The sequence below is a fragment of the Tamandua tetradactyla genome, chromosome 26 (assembly GCF_023851605.1).
Source record: "Tamandua tetradactyla isolate mTamTet1 chromosome 26, mTamTet1.pri, whole genome shotgun sequence".
Taxonomy (NCBI): Eukaryota; Metazoa; Chordata; class Mammalia; order Pilosa; family Myrmecophagidae; genus Tamandua; species Tamandua tetradactyla.
In genome coordinates, this window is record NC_135352.1 from 40167445 (window position 1) to 40187749 (window position 20305).

Genomic DNA, 20305 nt, shown 5'->3' on the forward strand with positions numbered 1-20305 from the left:
AGCTATGACTACTATGCTAGTTTTATAATCAGTTTGGAAGATTTTTTACTTTTCTGACACTTGAGAACAGTTTTTGCCAAACATTGCATGTTGTGTTCCTTAAGTGTTTAGAAGAAAGTAATTGGGTTTGGTGCTTTATGTTTTAGAGGGCATATCTTTTCGCCGATTTTCCCGATTTTGTCTATGGTCCGTGGTCAGTGCGGGAGGAGAATTCTGAGCAGCCCCAAATCCTGCCTTTGTATATTTCCTCTCCTTGGGTGTGGGCAGGACTATGAATATGGTGGACTTCACGACGATAGGGGGCGCTCTAGGACGGAGGGGCTTTTGCAGATGGAATTATGGCCCAAAAGCAGGGACACTGAGCCAGTCCCAAGGGCTATTATCCCCCAGAGTCTGAGTTCACCACGTGGCCCTCAGATGGGACTGGGCTCCCCTTTGGGAAGAGGCTTGAAGGTGGGACGCATGAGAGATTCTGCCTGTGGCCTTGAAGAAGTCGGCCAGGCCTGAGAGGGCCTGGAGGGGGCTCTGGAGAAGGACCTCTGGAGCTGAGAGCAGCAACCAGACCTTACCAAGACCGTGGGGTCCAGGCAGATGGCCACCAGGACACGGGTCCTGCCAACCCCACGGGGCGTGGAAGCAGATCTTTCCCTCGTCCAGCCTCGAGGATGAGGGTCTTAGCAAGGGACCCGCCCAAACTCGCTGGGTCCCGGACCCCAAGCCCTGTGAGAAGAGAACTGCGTTTTCAGCCACTAAATGTGTGTGTCCCAAGAGAAAACGAATGTAGTCGGTTTAGCTTTTTCCTTTGTGGAGGTCAGTTTTGTCATTTATACTTTCTCAAAATATCTGTTTCATATATAATTGCAGGCTTATTCGCATAGAATTGAGCAGAGTAATCGCTTACGGTTACTTTAATTTTCTCTAAATTAATGTATTTTATATAGTATTTTACATGTGACTTCCCTTTAAAAATTATTGTTGTTCATCTTTCAGTAGGATGGGTTCTTACTAGTTACTTGTACAAGGTTTATGTGTGGGAGAGACCAAAGTTGCACTTGAGGCTAGAGGTATTGACCTTAGGATGGGAGATTTTGTGTGAGTGAATTATCTTCGCCTTTTCGTCTCTGCATCCTGTAGAGATGGACTGCTGCAGGCCTGTAGTGTGTGTCCTCCATTCTGCCTTCACTAACATCCTGCTTCCTGCAAATGTATCTTGTCTGGGGAGTAACTCTTTCAGAACCGAACCCCAACCTCTCATCTGCAGCTTCTCGTTCATGCTGGACTCAGTTCAGGGAAGCTCCGGCCACCAGCTGTCACACCGGACACTACTGCTGAAAACAAGGCGTTTGTTGGTTCCTCCTTGGGATGTGCCAATCACTCTGGAGAACTGAGATGTGCTGACTTTACGTGAAATCTGTAGTCATGGCCATTTCATCTCCCAATGCCTCTGTTTTATCATCACTGCATTTACCTTCTCTGCATAGGATAGCCTTCTTTACACATCATGGGTAGGGGCGAGATATCTGCTAATTTTATCAAGGATGAAGTTAGGTTTTTTTCTTTGGTTTCTGTTTCTTATTCTCCTTTGAGAATAAGGCTTTGAGTGATTTCTAAGAGAAGACCTCTGTTCTCATTTTAAAACTGCAAAATATTATCATTTTAAATATTTCAGTTGTTGAATTGAATGTTCCTTACTCAAAGTTTAGTGCTTATTGTTTATGTTAAATCCTTATCTAACAACCATTACATTTTCAAGGTTGTAAAAAATTAAATTTTACATTGAATTATAACAAAAGTTGCCAGGGTTAATATTAAATTAACGTCAGGCATGGAGAACTTGCATTGTCTCTCTTTATTTTCTAGCCCAGAGGGTTTTTTTAAGTAAGAGAAATTGCAGGGTTAAAATTTTCTATTCTAGTAACATCCATGCAACCTAAAATCTCCACTTTTAACCACATTCAAATATATAACTGTTACACTCACAATATTGTGCTGTATCAACACCATCCATCACCAAACTTTCCCATCACCCCAACCAGAAATTCTTTTAAAGAAGAGTGACAGAAACCACTTTTCCATCATAGGTCTACAGTCTTCTATTTTTCCAGCTAAGGGAAATTAGGCTAATGGTCTTGAGAGCAAAGCTGAATTCTAATCCTTTCTTTGATAGTAACAGTTAATGGCCTGTCTTTGCAATTATAAAATAGAAATCATTATTTTTCCTACCTTACGTTAGCGTTGAGTGGGATGATATGAAATTCATAGGCCTTTAAGTGCTAACTCATTGTTTTTTTTCTTGTTGAGGGACCATATGATAGTTTTTATCGCCATAGGAAGGATAGAGTGGTCAGAACTTTGGGGCACAAGTAGCTCAATATCATAAAGGGAAAAGCAAAAAATAAGTGGATGTTATCCATTAGAACTCAGACATATTTCAGCTGCTTTAAACTGTGAATGTTTACTTGTGTGTGGAAGCATAGAGCTTGACGCTTTCATCTGGTTATACTCAATCCTTCTTATCTCTTCAGGAGCATCTTCTTCCCCAGACATACCAAAGTAGAAACAAGGGTTCAAAGAAACCCCAGAGGCCGATTTTAGGACTGATTTTTTTTTTCTCTTTTCAGGAAGATTACAAAAGATTGGGCCAAGAGAAAGGAAAAGGAGGTGGCAGCTAAATAAAAGAGGGAGAGGAAGCTGATCTGGAGGGACTTGCAGAGGGCCAGAGTGCGAGTGGAAGAGACGAAGGGGAGTCACTTGCCACTCACCAGCCCTGGGCATCTGCAGGCCCCTGGGGCAGAGGTCAGCGGACTGAAGCAACACTGTAGGATTATGGTCTGAAGGGAAAGCCTCACTCCAGATGTCCCGAGGCACAGGGGCAGCCGCAGACCGGCCTTTCCCTTATGGCGTCGCCTGTCTCTTTTATTAGAATGAAAGTTTTCTGAGAGCAAGGAATGAATCTCTGCTAAGCCAGTTTAACGTATTAACCATGCTTCTCCTTTTCAAGTGACGCTCACTGTGGCTGCCCAGGCCCTGGCATGTAGCAAGCCCTCTTTAGCTAAGGACAAGGGCCGAGGAGCAAACAATCTCCCTGGAGGGAGAAGAGGGTAATTATGGTGGTACATCAGCACTGATGGTATCTTAGTCTTAAACACTAACTTTAGTAAAACATCAGGTCTTAGGTCTCTGTATTGATCACACTGGAGACCTGATGCCCCTATACTGTATTGAATGTCTTTGCTTTGTAATCACGTATTACGTCTTGCACGCCCCCATCCCTTTCAGAGCGCTAGCCGTCTGGACGGGCCGCCACTGGAGAATCTCTCTCGTTTGTAAGCCCAATAAATCCATGTCTACATCTGTGCTTGGTGTGCTTTTCGGTCTTGGGGCAGCACCAGCCTCTGCTCTGCAGGAACTCAGTTGGGCCCAAACACTCATTTTATGGCAAACCTATATATAGAATACAGGCTGCAATCAACCCACCTGTGGACTTTTACTTCTAGTAGTTAGAAAACATGCTTACCCCAAAGCTGGGGCAATTCTCCCCAAATGTGTTCATTAGTTTTAAAAATTGCAATGGTGTAATTTAATTAAATATTACACAAACTGATGAAATATGATTATGACAAGAGAAAGAGTTGCTGTTCATGTCAAAACTAATTTTCATGGTTTGGAAGGATTGAGGTGTTGCTAAAAAATTGCTGGCAAGCTAGATGTGGATGAATTAATAAAAGATTGTGCAAAATCATTTAAAACCAGAAATCCTGCACTAAGATAGCTTTCAGTCAGTGAACTTCTATGCATTAGAAAAACTTTGGTCTATCTTGTATTAGAAGACTGGGGAATAAATGCACATTTATATGTTTTACTTTAGAGGAAGTTCATAGTGTATTTTTAAGGCTTTCTTATCTTAAGTGACATATCTATATTTTTTAAAACAAAGATTCTGAATTATTTTTTGTTTGTTTTTTTTTGGCTTGGGCAGGCACCAGGAATTGAACCTGGGTCTCCAGCATGGCAGCCAAGAATCCTGTCACTGACCCCCTGTCACACTGCCCAATTACTTTTATATTTAATGGACAAAAAAAGGCGTTTCAATTGTGCTCAATCCACAGGTTTCTACTAGGCTCCCTTGGCATGTTTTTTCAGAGTCTTGTTCTGTTAACTAACATTTGTAGAGGGAATAAACAAATTGCTCAGAAACAGAACAAAATCAGACTCTCTGCTTAAAATAAATGGGGTACAGAAATGGAAATATGTTTTGTCTGTTCTGGAGGGAGTGGAAAACATGAGTTGAATGGTTTGTGGTATGGATTGAGGCAGTTAGATGAGGCAGATAGTTTATGGAAAGTCTGGTTTATGACTAAATATATTCATTTGATTTTTATGGCAATTACAAGCAACATGAACCTTTAAGAAGGGAAAATAAAGTAACTCACAGAAAAATATTAATGAATTGTTGGATAGACTGAAAGAGGAAAAACATTAGATGAGAGAAGGCTAGTGTTTCAGTTTGCTAAAGCTGCCAACATGCAATATACCAGAAATGGATTGGTTCCTTCAGAGGGGATTTATTAAGTTACAAATTTACAGTCCTAAGGCCATGAAAATGTCCAAATTATGGCATCCAGAGAAAGACAGCATGGCTCTGAAGAAAGGCAGATGGTGTCTGGAGTTTCTCTGTCACATGGGAAGGCACGTGCAATGTCAGCTGTCCTTCTCTCCCTGCTTCTGGTTTCAAACGGCTCTCTCAGCTCTTATTTCTGTGACTTTGTTCCTGAGTATCTGTGGTTCCTCACTTAGTGTTTCTCTGGGGCAGACTCCAGATTTCACCTCTTAGCTTATCATCTCTAAATGTCCGTGTCTTGGTTTCATCCTTCCACTCCCTGTGTCGGCTCTGAACTCTCTCTTTCCATGAGTTCTTTTAAGGACTCCAGTAAATTAATTAAAATCCACCTTGACTAGGCAGGGCCATATCTCCATGGAAATAATCTAATTAAAAGATCCCACCCACAATTCAGTGGGTCACAAATCCATGAAAATGACCTCATCAAAAGATCACAACCATAATAGGTCTGCTCCCACCTGATTGGATTAGAAAACATGGCTTTTCTTGGGTACGTAACAGTTTCCAACCAGCACAGCTAGCAAAGAGCCTACTGTATAGATCCTGATTTATTGCTGTGAATATGGGAATAAGATATGTACCAGACAATACTGAGGATGAGGAATTTTTTAATTCATTTTTTTATTTGTTGATTTTTCAAAATTATTTATTTATTTATGTTTTTAATTTTTTATCTTTATCTTTATCTTTTTTTTTGTTTTTTTTTTTATATATAGCTTTTGTGTTTTTCATGAAGATGAAGAATTGTACTGCATTACTCTTCCAGGCTGCTAATGGAGAGTGAGTCAGCTCTTCTAGAGCAAGAATCTTTTCATATGTATCCTTGAATCAAGGGCTTAGTCCTTCGCAATACTGTAAGAAATAAATACACGTCTGCTGATGGAATTAAAGATTGATAAGGGCTGAATGATTGTGAGAGGTGAGTAAAACTTCCCTCAATGTCTGATTCTTAAGTCCCCACTTAGGATGGAGTGTTGCCCATACAAGGGTGGATAAATAATGTCCATTGAGTGGTTTTGAAATAGGCTGTGGGGCTAGCTTCACTCTGGGATGTATGGTTCACATGCACTCATGTGACCTGGAGCCTTTAATATTTCTGCATTTCTGCAAGCCACTGACCAAGAGCTCTCCCTGGGACTGCAGAGGGTGCATGAAATATTAGATCCGCGTGGGACCAAGTTGAGCTCCTGAGGGTGGAAAAGTTCAGACTAAATCAAAATTAATGTTCTTCTGAATATAGAGTGGTGTCATTCTACAACTTTTGTGGTGCCTAATTAGTGCTTATTGTTCACTTTTATTTTCAGAAAGGAATTTCCTGCTATGAAAAGACTGATCTTTAGAAATTGCTAACATTTGGACTTTTATTTTGGGGGGAAGTATGTAAAATGCACCCTGGAAAATCAAAGACTCACAATGGCTTTAACATTATTTCAGTGTCATAAGTAGAAGACAACGTTTAAAGGTGAGGGCTCTCTCACGTACATCTAAACTGCGCAGTCTGGCTTGGCCCAGCTCTTTGTTTCCAGCTGCCATTCCAACTGAGCACCTGGAACAATGCCTGGGATGAATTAGATGCTCAATAAGAGCTTGTGGAATAATTGACTATGAATGTTCTTGTTTTCCTCCCCAGTGGCTAGCATACCTGGCAGCATTTGAAGGGATAATTGTGGACCCTATAGGAATCCAGGTTCATATTACAAGGGACTGAAGTCTGGGGGCTGTGAAGACAGATCAGATCTCTGGAGAGCTCCTTTCCTTAACTGACACTTGCAAATTCCAATGTGTTAGATTTTGCATAATGGAGAGATCTCTGCTCATCTAGTCAGATTTTCAAAAACGGGACGAAAGCTATTTACAGAGAAAGAAAGTTGACGATCACTCTTACCCAAATGCTGTTTGACCAAAAACTGAGCCCTAAATGTAAAGAAGAGTTTTATGGAAATATTTTCATTCAATGAAGAACTCTTGTTATAAGCTTTGAGGAGATGATTCTTTGGTTGGAGAGAAAATAGCAAACAAAGATACCTGATAAATGTAGCCATAGAAATCCTTTTGAATTAGAGCATTTAAATTGCAGACTTAAAACAATGTCTATATTAAGGTATAAAATAGACTAGCGAAGTTCTTACTTAGACACATTTACCAAGTCGTAAAATGTGTCTGGCCAATATATATCTTGTGATACTTTACACTATAATGTTAATTACAATGTCTGGGATGACCAAAATTGCAGAAGTTTGATTTTATTTTCACTACTATTTAAAAGAACTATTTATTTACAATCCATTTGATTCTTTTCACACTGAGAAAATCCTCCTTTCTTCAATGTAAATTCTTCCAAAGCCTGTTTAACTTTGTTCCTTTGGCTAAAAATACTAACAGAGAGGGATGAGAACCTCAAGGTCAGCACCTAACGCGCAGAAGGACGAAGGGAGAGGGCTGAAATGGGGTGCTGTAAGACCTAGCTGTGCCCTGAGAATCTATCATACCAACCAAACAACCTGGGGCAATTTAGTCCTGAATTTTCTGTGCTGTTGCCATGGTATCTAGACAAAGACGACAGGGCTGCATTCCAATTATATCCTTCAGAATGACAGATAACTGAAAAATAGGAAATGGGGTAATAAAATCTTAGGTCAGCCAGAAGAGGCGTGATAGATAAAAGTGACAGAGAAGTGAGACATGCAAGTTTATATTTGCTTAAAAGACACCTTTGTGGTTTAAAATGCAAGTGTGTATTCTGCAAACCCTCCAGACTTTCAAAAGCAATTTTATTCTTCATCTAGTTCATTATGCAAAGCCAGGTATCTCTTATTTAATACAAATTTCCTTAATAACATTTTAAACTTGGAGAATTCACGAATTAAGAGAACTTGAGAAAAAATTCCTGAACTGTGAAAAGTAAATTAAAGAAAATTATCCCCTGAATTCTGATGATATTGTAAATAAAGCAATGCCATTTTTTCCCTTAATACTGTGGTCAAATATATTATTATGCCTTATGAATATTTGGAATTTTTGTGTGATATCTGATAATCAACAGTATTTTCCCAGGGCCAGCAGAAAGTTTGCTGCCATGTTATTTGACCAGATTGAAAGCACTTGCCTCTGTTCAATGAGAGAAATTATTAGGTTGGGATCAAAGCATTAATAACAGGAGAGTTGTGGGAAGACGGCTGAGTAGGAAGCTCCAGGAATAGCACATCCACCAGAGGAACTGTTAAGCAGACAAGAACTGCCTGAATCAACTGTTTCAAAACTCAGTGGACCACTGTGCAGCACTCATAGAAAAGTGGGAGGAAGAGGCTGGCAAAGTACAGTGAACACCAGTGAACTGCTCTCTCTGTGTCACATCCACCACTGTCCTGATAGGCAGCAGTGGGGTCCAGCCCCTGGCTGAGCTTGCTGGTGCAGAGAGGGGCATAAAACCCTACTTCCCCAGGATCATGGAATCGCTGCTTTTGATGAGCTGCTTAGGCCCCGGGGGGCCCAGCTGTGAGGATAGCTGCTGTCTCCACCCTGGACGAAGGCAGCAGAGGAGACCTAAGAGCTTTGGGGGACAGTCAAAGGGCTGAATTTGCTGAGTGGTTCCTAAGTCAAAAAAACACAGGTTTGGGGAGCCATGAAAGAAGTTCCTGGTGCCTTTTCAGGCCCTTCCCTCCCAGGGCCATCTGGAGCTGGCTGGCATTTCTTTGCTGTCCCTGGCCTTGCTGTGAAAGACTTTGGGAGACTCCTCTCCCTTGTGCCCCCTTCCCAGAAGCTGTCCTTTAGGCAAAAGCAGCTTGAGGCAGGAAAGTAGTTTGAGAATTGAGGCAGGTGGCCTGAGGCAAATGCTTACTTGTTTCACGTTCTGCAGTGGAACACCTCAGAGAGAGAGAGAAGGTCAGCTCCCTGAAAAACTGAGGTGGCATTCAAATTTCTGTAAACAGAAGAGCTCCTTTGGCCACCAGCAAGCACAGGATCAGACAAGACACAGTTCCCAAATAGCCAGAGGGGACCTTGCCCTTTGTATTTGTCTTGGGCTGACCTTCCTGATAGGAGGCTGAACTTGGAAGGAGAGCACCAGTCAATGCAAAGCCAATTTTCAAAGACAGTGAAAGGTGTTATTTACTTAGGTTTGCTTGGTTTGGTTACCTCCTGTGCTGGTTTGAAACTGTTGTATACCCTAGTAATGCCATGTTATTTGATCCTCATTCAATAATGCTGGGTGGGATCTTTTTGATTAAATTGTTTCCTTAGAGATGTGACCCACCCATTCAATGTGGGGATACTTACTGGAGTCCTTTAAGAGGGAACCATTTTGGAAAAAGCTTTAGAGCCACCAGCAGCAATAGGGCCCACACAGCAGGGACCTCTGGAGATGCAGAAGGAAAACACCCCTAGGAAAGTCATTTGAAGAAGACTGCAGAGAAAGCTAACAGATGTCACCCTGTGTCTTCCCAGCTGACACAGGTGTTCCAGAACCATCAGCCTTTCTCAAATCAAGGTATTTTCCCCTGGATGTTGTAGTTTGGACATTTTTATAGCCTTGGAATGTAAACTTGCAACTTAATAAATTCCCCTTTTAAAAGCCATTCCATTTCTGGTATACTGCATTCTGGCAGCTCTAGCAAACTAAAACACTTCCTGACACTCAAGGACATCTCTGTCCTATCAGTAGCTGGGTACAAACTTAAGAAAGAAATCCCAGAGTTAGCATGTTAAAATATGAACATGTACAGTATGCAACAAAAGATTAGAAGACAAACAGGAAATTTTGATGTAAGCAAAGGAAAAGGATAAAAATCCAGAAAACGTCAACAAGGAATATCAGACTATGGACACACCGGACAAAGACTTTAAAAGAGTGATACTATAACTGAGAAATTAGGATTTAAGGGATGATTTTGATTACTGAATCATATAGATATTCCTCTTTTTTTTCTAGTATATTGGAGTTCACAGAGGGAAATACCTACAATCTCTAAATTGTAATCCAACTGCCTCGATCTCTGATAATGATTGTATAGCCTTTATCTTCTGCCCGTGTGATTATAAAAACCTTGTGACAAACCTTCATTTGTATCCATTTATCCCGTTTTTCGACTTTCGAGTCTTGTGGTCAGTAAAGGCAGTCCCTAATATCTATTAATGAAGGGTGTTGGGTTGGCCCAGAACTAACCCACTCCGAGTCCAAAGTTATCTTGACAACTGAGACTGGCTCTAACCAAAATGGGCCTGTCTGACATGCCCAGTAGCTTAGACTTTAACTTACAAGTCACCTAGACCTCATTATAATACTAAAAATCATACCCATTGTCATACTAAGGCTGCCATTTTCCTACATATGTTCTGTGACTAGACATGTAATCAATTTGTGCATGCTCAATAATTAGATCACACCTAATTGCATCATCTGAGGGCAATGCACTCATTATCCTAAAACCTGCCCATCTTTTAATTCTATAAAACTATCAGGATTATTGCAGTTTGGGGAGACACAGTTTGGGCTGATAGGCCAATTTCTCTCCTGCTTCATGCCTAGTAATAAACTTTTTCTCTCTTTGAAACCCTAGTGTCTCAGGAAATGGTCACTCGAGTGCATTGGGCAGAAGAACCCACTGCCTTTGTCTGGTAACAACATTCTAATTTGCTTAAGGAGGTGAGGAAGGAAAATACCTGGAAGAAAACTAAAGGATATCAGTAAAACAACAAATAGACAGTTTAAGAATCTCATTGAAGGGGTAGAAATTTTTAAAAGGAATCAAACAGATCTAATAGTATTGAAGACCACAATAACTGAAATGGGAAATTCCCAGGAGGATCTGAGCAGCATATTGGAGATGGAAGAAGAAACAATCAAGGAACTTAAAGACAATGAGTCAAGCCGAGGAACAAAAAGAAAAAAGAATGATTTAAAGTGAAAATAGCCTAAGAGACCTGTGCAATACCATCAAGCACACCAAAATATTCATTACGGATGTCCTAAAAGGAAAAGAAAGACAGAATAAGGTAGAAGGAATAATCAAAAGAATAAGGACAGAAAACTTCTCAAAGTTAGTGCAAGACATGAAAATGAACACTAAAAATGCCTAGAGAACATCAAACAGGATAAACTTGAAAAGAAACAGGCCCTGCCATATATGGGCAAAATTGTCAAACGCAAGGGACAAGAAAAGGTTTCTGAAGGCTACAAGAGTTAAACAATGAGTTATATACAAGAGAATCCCAATTAGTTTCTCATCAGAAACCGGGGAACCAGGAAGACATACTTAAAGTACTGAGAGAAAACAATTGCCAACCAAGAATTTTATGTACAGCAATACTTTCTTTCAAAATTGAGGGAGAGAGTAAGACAGTATGGATCAACAAAAGCTGAGGGAGTTCATTACCACTAGACCTACCCTACAAGCAATGCTAAAGGGAATTCTTCAGACTTAAAGGAAAGGACACTAGGCAGTGATCTAAAGCAGCATAAATAAATAAAGACTTCTTATAAATGTAAGCATATAGGTAAGTATAAGTGCAAGTATCATTTAAGTGCATTGATTGTTATATAACTCCACTTCTGGTTTCCTACAGATGCTAAAGTGCCAATGAATAAAATGTAAAGATAAATCCATGGTTATGGACAGGCAATGTACAAAGGTATAACTGGAAACAAGTACAAAAAAGATGGAGGGATGCAAGGGTATAGGAACAATGCATACATATGATATTGAAGTTATGTTGGTTTCAAATAAAATATGATTGTTATATTTAGGATCTCATTTTCAGCCCCATAGTAACCACTAGGAAAATACATGAAAAACATATCCAGAAAGAAATGAGAGGGGATTCAAAAATTCAAAAGTATGAAAGTAGGTATTGAGGGGAGAATTGAGGAAGAAAAAAGGTATAAAACTTACAAAGACTTAATAGCAAAATTACATTTAAAATATTTACTGCATTATCAGTAGTTATTTTAAATATAAATGGACTAATTCTCCAGTTAAAATGCCTGGACTGGGAGAATGTATTAAAAAGTATGACACAATTCTCTGCCGTCTACAAGAGACTGCATATGCAAAAGAGTGAATGTGGACCCCTACCTCACAACATATACAAAAATCAGTTCAAAATTGTTGAAAGATCTATATCTAAAAACCAGAATTATGAAACTCTTAGACAAAAACATAGGAAAGGATGTTCAGGACCTTGTGTTAGGCAATGGTTTCTTGAACTTTATACCTAAAGTACAATAAAAGAAAAAATAGATAAATAGGATCTCATTAAAATGAAAAACTTTTGAGCATCAAAGGACTTTATCAAGAAGTAAAATGCCATTGTACTCAATGGGAAAAAATATCCAATCAGAGTTTAATATCTGGAATATATGAAGAAATCCTCCCACTAAACAACAAAGAGACAAATGGCCTAATTACAAAATGGGCAAAAGTCTCAAACAGACATTTTTCTAAAGGAGATACACAAATGGCCAAAAAAACACATGAAAAGATGCTCAGTACCATTAGCCATTAGGGAAATGCAAATCAAAACCACAATGAGAAACCATTTCACACCCACTCAAATGGCTACCATAGAAAAAAAATGGAAAATAACAAATTTTGGAGAGGATGTGGAGAAATAGGAACACTCATTCAATATTGGTGGGAACATAAAATGGTGCAGCCACTATGAAAGACAATTGGCAGTTCCTCAGGAAACTAAGCATAGAATTACTATATGACCCTACAATCCTGCTACTAGTTATATATCCCAAAGAATTGAAAGCAACGGACTTGAACAGATATTTGTACATGTTCATAGCTGCATTCTATGATTTTGCTGAAAGGCGGAAGCAACCCAAGTGTCTATGAAACTATGAATGGATAAAGAAAATGTGGTATATCACAGATTGGAATACTATTCAGCATTAAAAAGGAATGACGTTCTGATTCATGCAACAACATGGATGAACCTTGAAGACATCATGTTGAGTGAAACGAAAGGATACAAAAGTACCAATATTATATGGTATCACTGATATGAAATAATCAGTATATTCAAATTCATAGAGTCAGAATCTAGAATATATGTTACCAGGGGATGGGGTGGGAGTGGGGAATAGGGAGTTAAACTGCACAGAGTTTGGATTTGGGATGATAGAAAAGTTTTAGTGATGGATGTTGGTGATGATAGCACAACTTTGTGAACATAAATAACAGCACTAAGCGATATAATGAAATGCGGTTAAAAGGGGAAATTTTAGGTTGCATATGTATATTAATATGATAAAAATAAAAGAATAAGGTTATTAACAGAGAACTCAAGAATGGTAGATATAATTTGGTGCCAGATAACTTCATGATTCTGCATTCTATACAATTAAACAGGATTTTAACATTTTAATCCATAGGTGACATTGGGTAATTTAATTATTCTCTTTAAGTCTTAATGTCTTCATTTTCAAAATAGAATGATAATATCCATCTCTTAGAGTTGTAACTTTAAATTAGGAGAATGCATATAAAGCACTTAGCTCAGCATCTGTCACATAGTAAATGTAGAAGATGTTATTTCTATCATTATTGCCTTCTGTTATATATATTGTGACAAGGTGTACAACTGTTACTATAACAGAGGAACCCAAAAAACATTGATAAATTTAAGAGTTTTAAAAATGCATCTACAAGGAGGTTAAAAACAAAATACCTTAGATGTGAAATTAGATGTCTTTGAACGATGGTGAAAGCAAGCACTAATTTAATAAATGACATTTCAAGGACTAGTGTCAACATAGTGCAAGGGAAGATTCTAGATGCTCTGAAGCTTGCAATGATGCTCCCTCAGTTTCTCTCTTGGGATATTTATTTTATAACACTTTGATGATGACTTAACATTTCTGTTAACACATCGAATATTGATTTTACAGCTTTATAAAAATCATTTTGAGCATTTGTTTTTATTTGTAAATTTAAAATGTTTTGCTGGATTCTTAAACGTGATGTCAGTTTATATATTTTTTTCCTCAGCAAGAACCAGGTTTGAGTATATAATGGAAGTCAATTGGATATTTCTGTATGGTAAAAGTTGGTAAAATCAATCTATGTTCATGTATTAATAATGATGACTATGATTAAAGAAAAAAGAGGAAAAATGAGGCTTATTTTTTCTTTCTCAGACAGCTTAAAAAACATCTTGGCACTTTGGAATATAAACTTTTGCACAGTTTATTTTGCTTTGCTCGTTTTCTTCACATATTGTGGTAAATTTTCTTTCATTCATAGACCTTGAAATTTGATGCTCTCATAAATACAAATCATATGTTATATATATAAGAATATCATTTTACTGAACATTTATTGTTTTATCTCTAAAGCAAGGAGAGATCAAGGGTAATTTTAGATAAAATGGTAAAAAACAGGCTGGTATTGTAATTACATTAATAATAGTTTCAATGCGTCATTTCTTTATTTTAAATTTACACTTTTGCTATTTAAATTTGGGAATAAAATGGGTAATGAGAAAAATGTGAACTGAAATTTCTAGAACAAGTACAAAGGGAAAAATTTCCAATAACTCCGATTTCTTTCATCTTAATTCTTCTATCTACATGTCTGCATCTTTAAGAGCGATGTACTTATACTTATCAGTGGAGCCGTGGATCTCTTGGCACATCAAGGGTCCAACCTGAAAATGGGATTTTGACTTACTGCTTTTTAAACATGGCCTGACTCCCTCTCACCAAAACAGCAGAAGGAAGTCGTTTCATCTAAAAGCTGACTCGGAAGGTGACTTTTATTTTCATCATCTCCCAACACAGATACAGTGACAGCGATTATGGTCTATCGGAACTGCATTCTGTAGAAACAGTGAGAAGGTCTGCGCGGCTTACCTTAAAGGAGATTTCATACTGTTCCCCGCCCCAGATTTCCAAACCAGGATCGTAGCCACCCAACTCCCAAAACCATTTTCGGTCCACCGCAAAGAGCCCTCCGGCCATAACAGGTGACCTGTGAAATGAATAAAATAATCATTTAAAGACCGTGAACATCAGAAACAATGGCATTTTGCTTGCGAAGAAAAGCACATTTCAAGATATATTTCCGTGGTCAAGGGTATTGAGCTTTTCAGCTGTGATTTTCTATAAACGGATATAGGGCTCTCATTAGGCTCTAGTTAAAGTGGTTTTGGGGTGCGGGTATGGAAGCATCCTTACGAGCATTCAACTTTGCAGTTCAGGTTAAAATGCAAAGGATGCCCTGAAGAGCTACAATGGATTCATCTGCCTACTATTATAGACAACGAATTATTAACATAAGGGATTATAACTCATCTTTATATTTTTTCTTAAAAGTGGAAGGAATTTTATACTAACAGATAAAAAGTAGAAAACACTGTTATAGACAATAGCTTTGATTTAATACCTTAGTATGTATTCACTCAGCATCATCGTTTACAGGTTATTTCCACATGCAGATTGTGAAATGGACAGTTAGAAAAAGTAAATAACCAACCCAGACTAGTTATTTACATACCAGGCCAAAATTGGAATTTAAACTAAGTCTTTTCCACTTCCAATATTTTATTCTTTTTAAGTCTTATCTGCCTTTCTAACAAATATTTCATTGGGTTAAATAATAATTTTCAAGTGTCCCATTCCTGCTAGGATGCATTAAAACCACGTTACTGTATAATAAGATAGTTACAATCATAGGGTCCTACCCTCAAATTTTTGGGTTCAAAAGTAGGTCTCAGTTTTGAGTAGTCACTATATGTTGGGCTGTAGGCTAAGAACTTTTAATCATTTTGAATGATTATGAATATCATAATGAAAATCATCCTTATGTCCTATTTAGATTTAGGAAGCCTTAGCAATGTGGCCCAAGGCGGGAGCTTCTGGGCAGCGGAGCTGGTGGCCCCAGGCCCTGTGATTCCAATCCTTTGTGCTCCTCACTGAACACTGCGGCACGTGCAGTGTCTGGGGGTGAAGAGCGGCAACCACACACATGTGGGTATAAAGCAATCAGAGAACAACTTCATATGGATCAAGTAAATCTGTAAAAAACATGTCAATATAGTTTATGTAACAGTTTTCGAATTTTTTTGAGACAAAGGGTATTTACAAATAATAGTATGATATATAAAATATGTATGATACACATTTTAAAAACATGTGCAAACTTACTAGACACACCAATTTATAGACCAACTGAAGACTTAATCTTGGTGACAATTTAAGAGTCACTTGAGCAGCATAGAACTAAGTTTAAGATGATTATATATTTCAAAGCCTTTGCTCATTAAAATAGTCCTTGGCCTAATTATTTCAGTTTAAGAGTGTTTTAAAGGTATAAAGAATGCATATGAAAATATTACTAGGCTAGGACAGGGAAGTTTTCCTAGGAGAGAGAATAGGATTCAGAACATAGCAGGAGTCAGAAAAGAACACAAAAACTCCCAGGCAAATTTTTAAAAATTTTGGTTGAAGGAAAAATCCTAGAACCAGATGTGCCCCACTTTAGCCCCCTCTTCAGCAGTTGAATGTTTTTCCATTTGCCCCACACTGAATTTCAGAGTGGAATTACAACAGAACTGGAACAAATTAGGACTGAAACTTTTATTGAGTGCAATTCCCTGATGGACGCATTGCCACGGTGGAACCTTTGCTTCTGCGGGTTTGGGCACAGTGATCAGAAATTCTCAATCCTGTTCAATCGGAGCCACACACAGAAAGGTCCTAAGACATGCAAATATATTTCAGTCTCATTGTGCAAAACATGAGACAAAGTGCATCAAAAGTTTAAACTGGAAAGATTGACTCTAAACTAGAACTGTCATAGAGCTAGAATTATTGAAGACTTTAGGTAAAAGAAAGCTCCTATTGATTTCTTTCTTTAAATAGTTTGTTGGTAACTCAGAATTTATAAAAAGAAAACCATGGAGTGCATTTTGGATTAATTTTAGAATACATAAAAATGTGTTCAAACGGATTTTTTTTTTTACCTTCATTAATGTTTCTAACAAACGTCAAATAAATTAGGGTTTTCTATATCAATTAGTGTGAATGACTGGTAAGAAACAAACCATTTATCTGTCTGTCTGTCTAGCTGTCTATTTCTCTCTGTGACTATCTTCTTTCTATTCATTTTTATCTATGAATACTTGAACAGCTTAGTGGTAGTGTAATTGAATGAATTGCACATATTTTAAGTGCACAATTTGATGAATTTTGACTTAGGTATACCTGTGTAACCATCACCACATTAAAGAAAATCAGTATATTTATCATTCCCCAAAGTTTTCTCATGCTTCTTTATAATCCCTCCCTCTTAACCAGCCCTTCATTCCCACTCAGGCAACCACTGATTTGTGTTCTGTCACTATAGATTAGTTTGTGTTTTCTAGAATTTTGTATAAATGGAATCAAGCAATAGCAACTTTAAAAACTCCTGCTTATTTCATTCAATATAATTATCTTGATATTTCCTTTTGCATAATATTTCAGTCTGATTATCTGTTCATCTATTGATGGATATTTGAATTATTTGCAGTTTGGGTTTATTACAAACAAAGTTGCTGTGAATTTTGCACACTGTGTTTTGTATGGACATCTCCCTTTCACTCCTGCTTTATTAGAATCCCACATATGCGGTGTTTACATTTCCAAAAGTTCAAAATACTTCTAGGGCGGGCCACGGTGGCTCAGCAGACAGAATTCTTGCCCGCCATGCTGGAGACCAAGGTTTGAGTCCTGGTGCCTGCCCATGCCACCCTCCCCCCCCCAAAAAAATACTTCTAATTCTCTCTTGTTTTCTTCTTTGACCATGAGCAGTAAACAAGTATATTATTTAGTTTCCAAAAAATTGGAGATTTTTCTGAGATCTTTCTGTTATTGATTTCAAATTTAACTCCACTGTGGTCAGAGAATATGCTTTATATGACTTACATCCTTTCAAATTTATTGAAACTTTTTAACTGCCCAGTGTATTGACTTTCTAGGACTACTATAACATATCCCACAGGCTGGTGGCTGAAAGCAACAGAAGTTTCTTCTCTCACAGTTTAGGCGCTACAGGCCCCAAGTCAAGGTGTCAGCAAGGCCATTCTCCCCCTGGAGGAACTTCCTTGCGTCCTCCTAGCTTCTGGAGGTTGACAGCAATCCTTGGCATTTCTCGGCTTGTAGACACATCACTTCAATTTTAGCCTCTGTCTTCACGTTGTATTTTCCTCTACGTATCCTCTCCTCATTCTATCAGAACATCAGTTATTGATTTAGGACCCAACCTAACTCAGTACGACTTCGTTTTAACTTAATTCCACCTGCAAAGAATAAGGTCACATTCAGAGGTTCTGTGTGGACATGAAGTTTTGTGGGACACTATTCAACCCACTATGCTCAGAATATGGCCAATCTCCAGGACTATTTCATGTGCATTTGTAAAAAATGTGTATTCTGCTGCTTTTGGGCAGGCTATTTTATAAATATTCATTAGGACACATTAGTTAATGATATTATTCAAATCTATGTTCTATTGATTTTCTGGTTGTTCTATTATTGAGAAAGCAGTATTGAAATTTATGACTGTAATTCTGGATTTATTTCTTTTTGCTGTTCTGTTTCTTGTTTCATGTATTTTGTAGTTATGCTAATAGATACATAAATCCTCAGAGCTTTTATGTCCTCTTGATAATTTGATCATATTATCATTATAAAATAACCTTTATTATACCTGGTGATAATCTCTGTTCTGACATCTACTTTCTCTGATATTAATATAGCCACTTCAGCTTTATTTAGATTTGTGTTGTCTAAATACTATCTTTATAATCTCTTCTACTTATTCTACTTTTAAACTATTTGTGTCTTTATATGTAGAAAGTGATTTTCTTTTAAGTAGAATATAGCTGTTTTTTTTTTTATTTTACCATCTGTGCCTTTTAATTGGGTTACTTTAGGTCTTTTACATTTAATATGATCCTCATAGGCATGGTTCTCCAGAGAAGCAGAACCAACAGAATGTGTGTGTGTGTGTGTGTGTGTGTGTGTGTGTATATATATAAAATTATATACATACATATTGCAAATATGATTTATTATAGGAATTGGATTATATGACAGTGGGGATTGGCAAGTTTGAATTCTGTTGACAGGCAGCAAGCTGTGAACTTCAATGAAGGTTTTGATGAATTCCCCAGGAAAAGGTGGATGGGTGAAGTACAGATAGAAATTCTTTGATTGAAAAATCATTGGTTCTGTCTTTAAAACCATCAATTAATTGAAGGAGACTTCTCATTATTGAATGAAGTCTCCTTTGTTGATTGTAAATAGATGTATAGTGATAGATGTAATCAACTGACAGATTATTTAAATCCACAAAATAACCTCACAATAACAATCAGGTCAGTGTTTGACCAAAAAACATAATCTAACCAAGTTGATATGTGAATTTAAACATCATAATGATTATTTTTACAGTTAGGTTTTAAATATATCAGTTGTCTCATTCTTTTCTATTTGTCCCAACTGTTGTTTCCTTTCCCCCCCTTCTCCTGCCCTTTTTCTATTAATTGAATAATTTTTATGATTGCATTTCATATCTTTTTATTACTTATTAATTAAAACTCCTTGCTTTGCTATTTTCGTAGTTGTTTTAGGGTTCACAGTATCTATTGTTTTTATCTTAGTTTACCTTGATGTGATACTACACCACTGTGTGTATATTATAAAAACCTTTTAGTAGGGTACTTCCATTTTTCCTCCCTCAACATTTCTGCTTTTGTCGTCATGAATTTTACTTTTATACATGTTACAAATACACATTGAAAGTTTATTATTTTTGTTTAAGCATTCAATTATCTTTTAAAGAAATGTAAGAAAATTGTAATACATATTTATTTCTATAGCTATCATTCCCTTGTTCTTATTTTTTTTGTGCAGATCCAAATTTCCATCTAGTATCATTTTCCTTCTGTCTGAAAGATGTGCTTAACACTTCTTTTCTAGAAAATCTGGTGATGATGAAGTTTTCAGCCTTTGCATGTCTGAGGATGCCCTTTTCTGCCTACATTTCAAAAGATATTTTTATTGACTCTAGAACATAGTTTGACAATTCTTTTCTTTCAAATATCTAAAGATGTTGCCCCACACTCTTCTCACTTGTTTTAATTCTGACAGAAATCTGTTATTTTCCTTATCTTTGCTTCTCTCTATGTCATGTGTCTTTTTTTTTCTCTTTGGCTGCTTTTAAGATTTTCTCTATATTACTGGATTTGAACTGTTTTATTATGATGTTTCTTCATTCTTCTTGTGAGTGGAGCTACTTGAATCTCTTGGATCTGTGTGTGGATATAGTTTTCATGAGTATGAAAAATTTTTGGCCATTACTTCTCCCAATATTTTTTTGCCCCTGCCTCACTTTCCTTTCCTGATTATAGACTTCTTTATTTTTTTGAAATTCTCCTTTCACTCTGTTTCATTATGGATAATTTTTATTGCTTGATCTTCAGATAAACTAATCATTTTTTCCTGCAATGTCTAGTCTGCCGATAATCCCATCCAATGTATTTTTCATTTGCAAACATAGTTTTCATCTTCATAATTTTTATTTTGGCCTTTTTATATCTTATAGGCTTCTACTTAACTTTTAGGACATATGGATTACATTTTAAGTACAGTTTAATTACCTCGCCTGCTAATTCTTAGTCAGTTCTTAGTTTCAG

General features: G+C 37.4%; 1 protein-coding gene across 1 annotated transcript in view; it reads right to left on the minus strand.

Annotated features, from left to right (window-relative positions):
• GALNTL6 (polypeptide N-acetylgalactosaminyltransferase like 6) overlaps positions 1-20305 on the minus strand; it is a 1241919-nt gene that overhangs the window by 116603 nt on the left and 1105011 nt on the right. The window contains exon 8 of the mRNA XM_077144652.1: positions 14478-14595. Coding sequence (XP_077000767.1) covers positions 14478-14595 — 118 coding nt within the window. The remainder of the gene's footprint in view (positions 1-14477; positions 14596-20305) is intronic.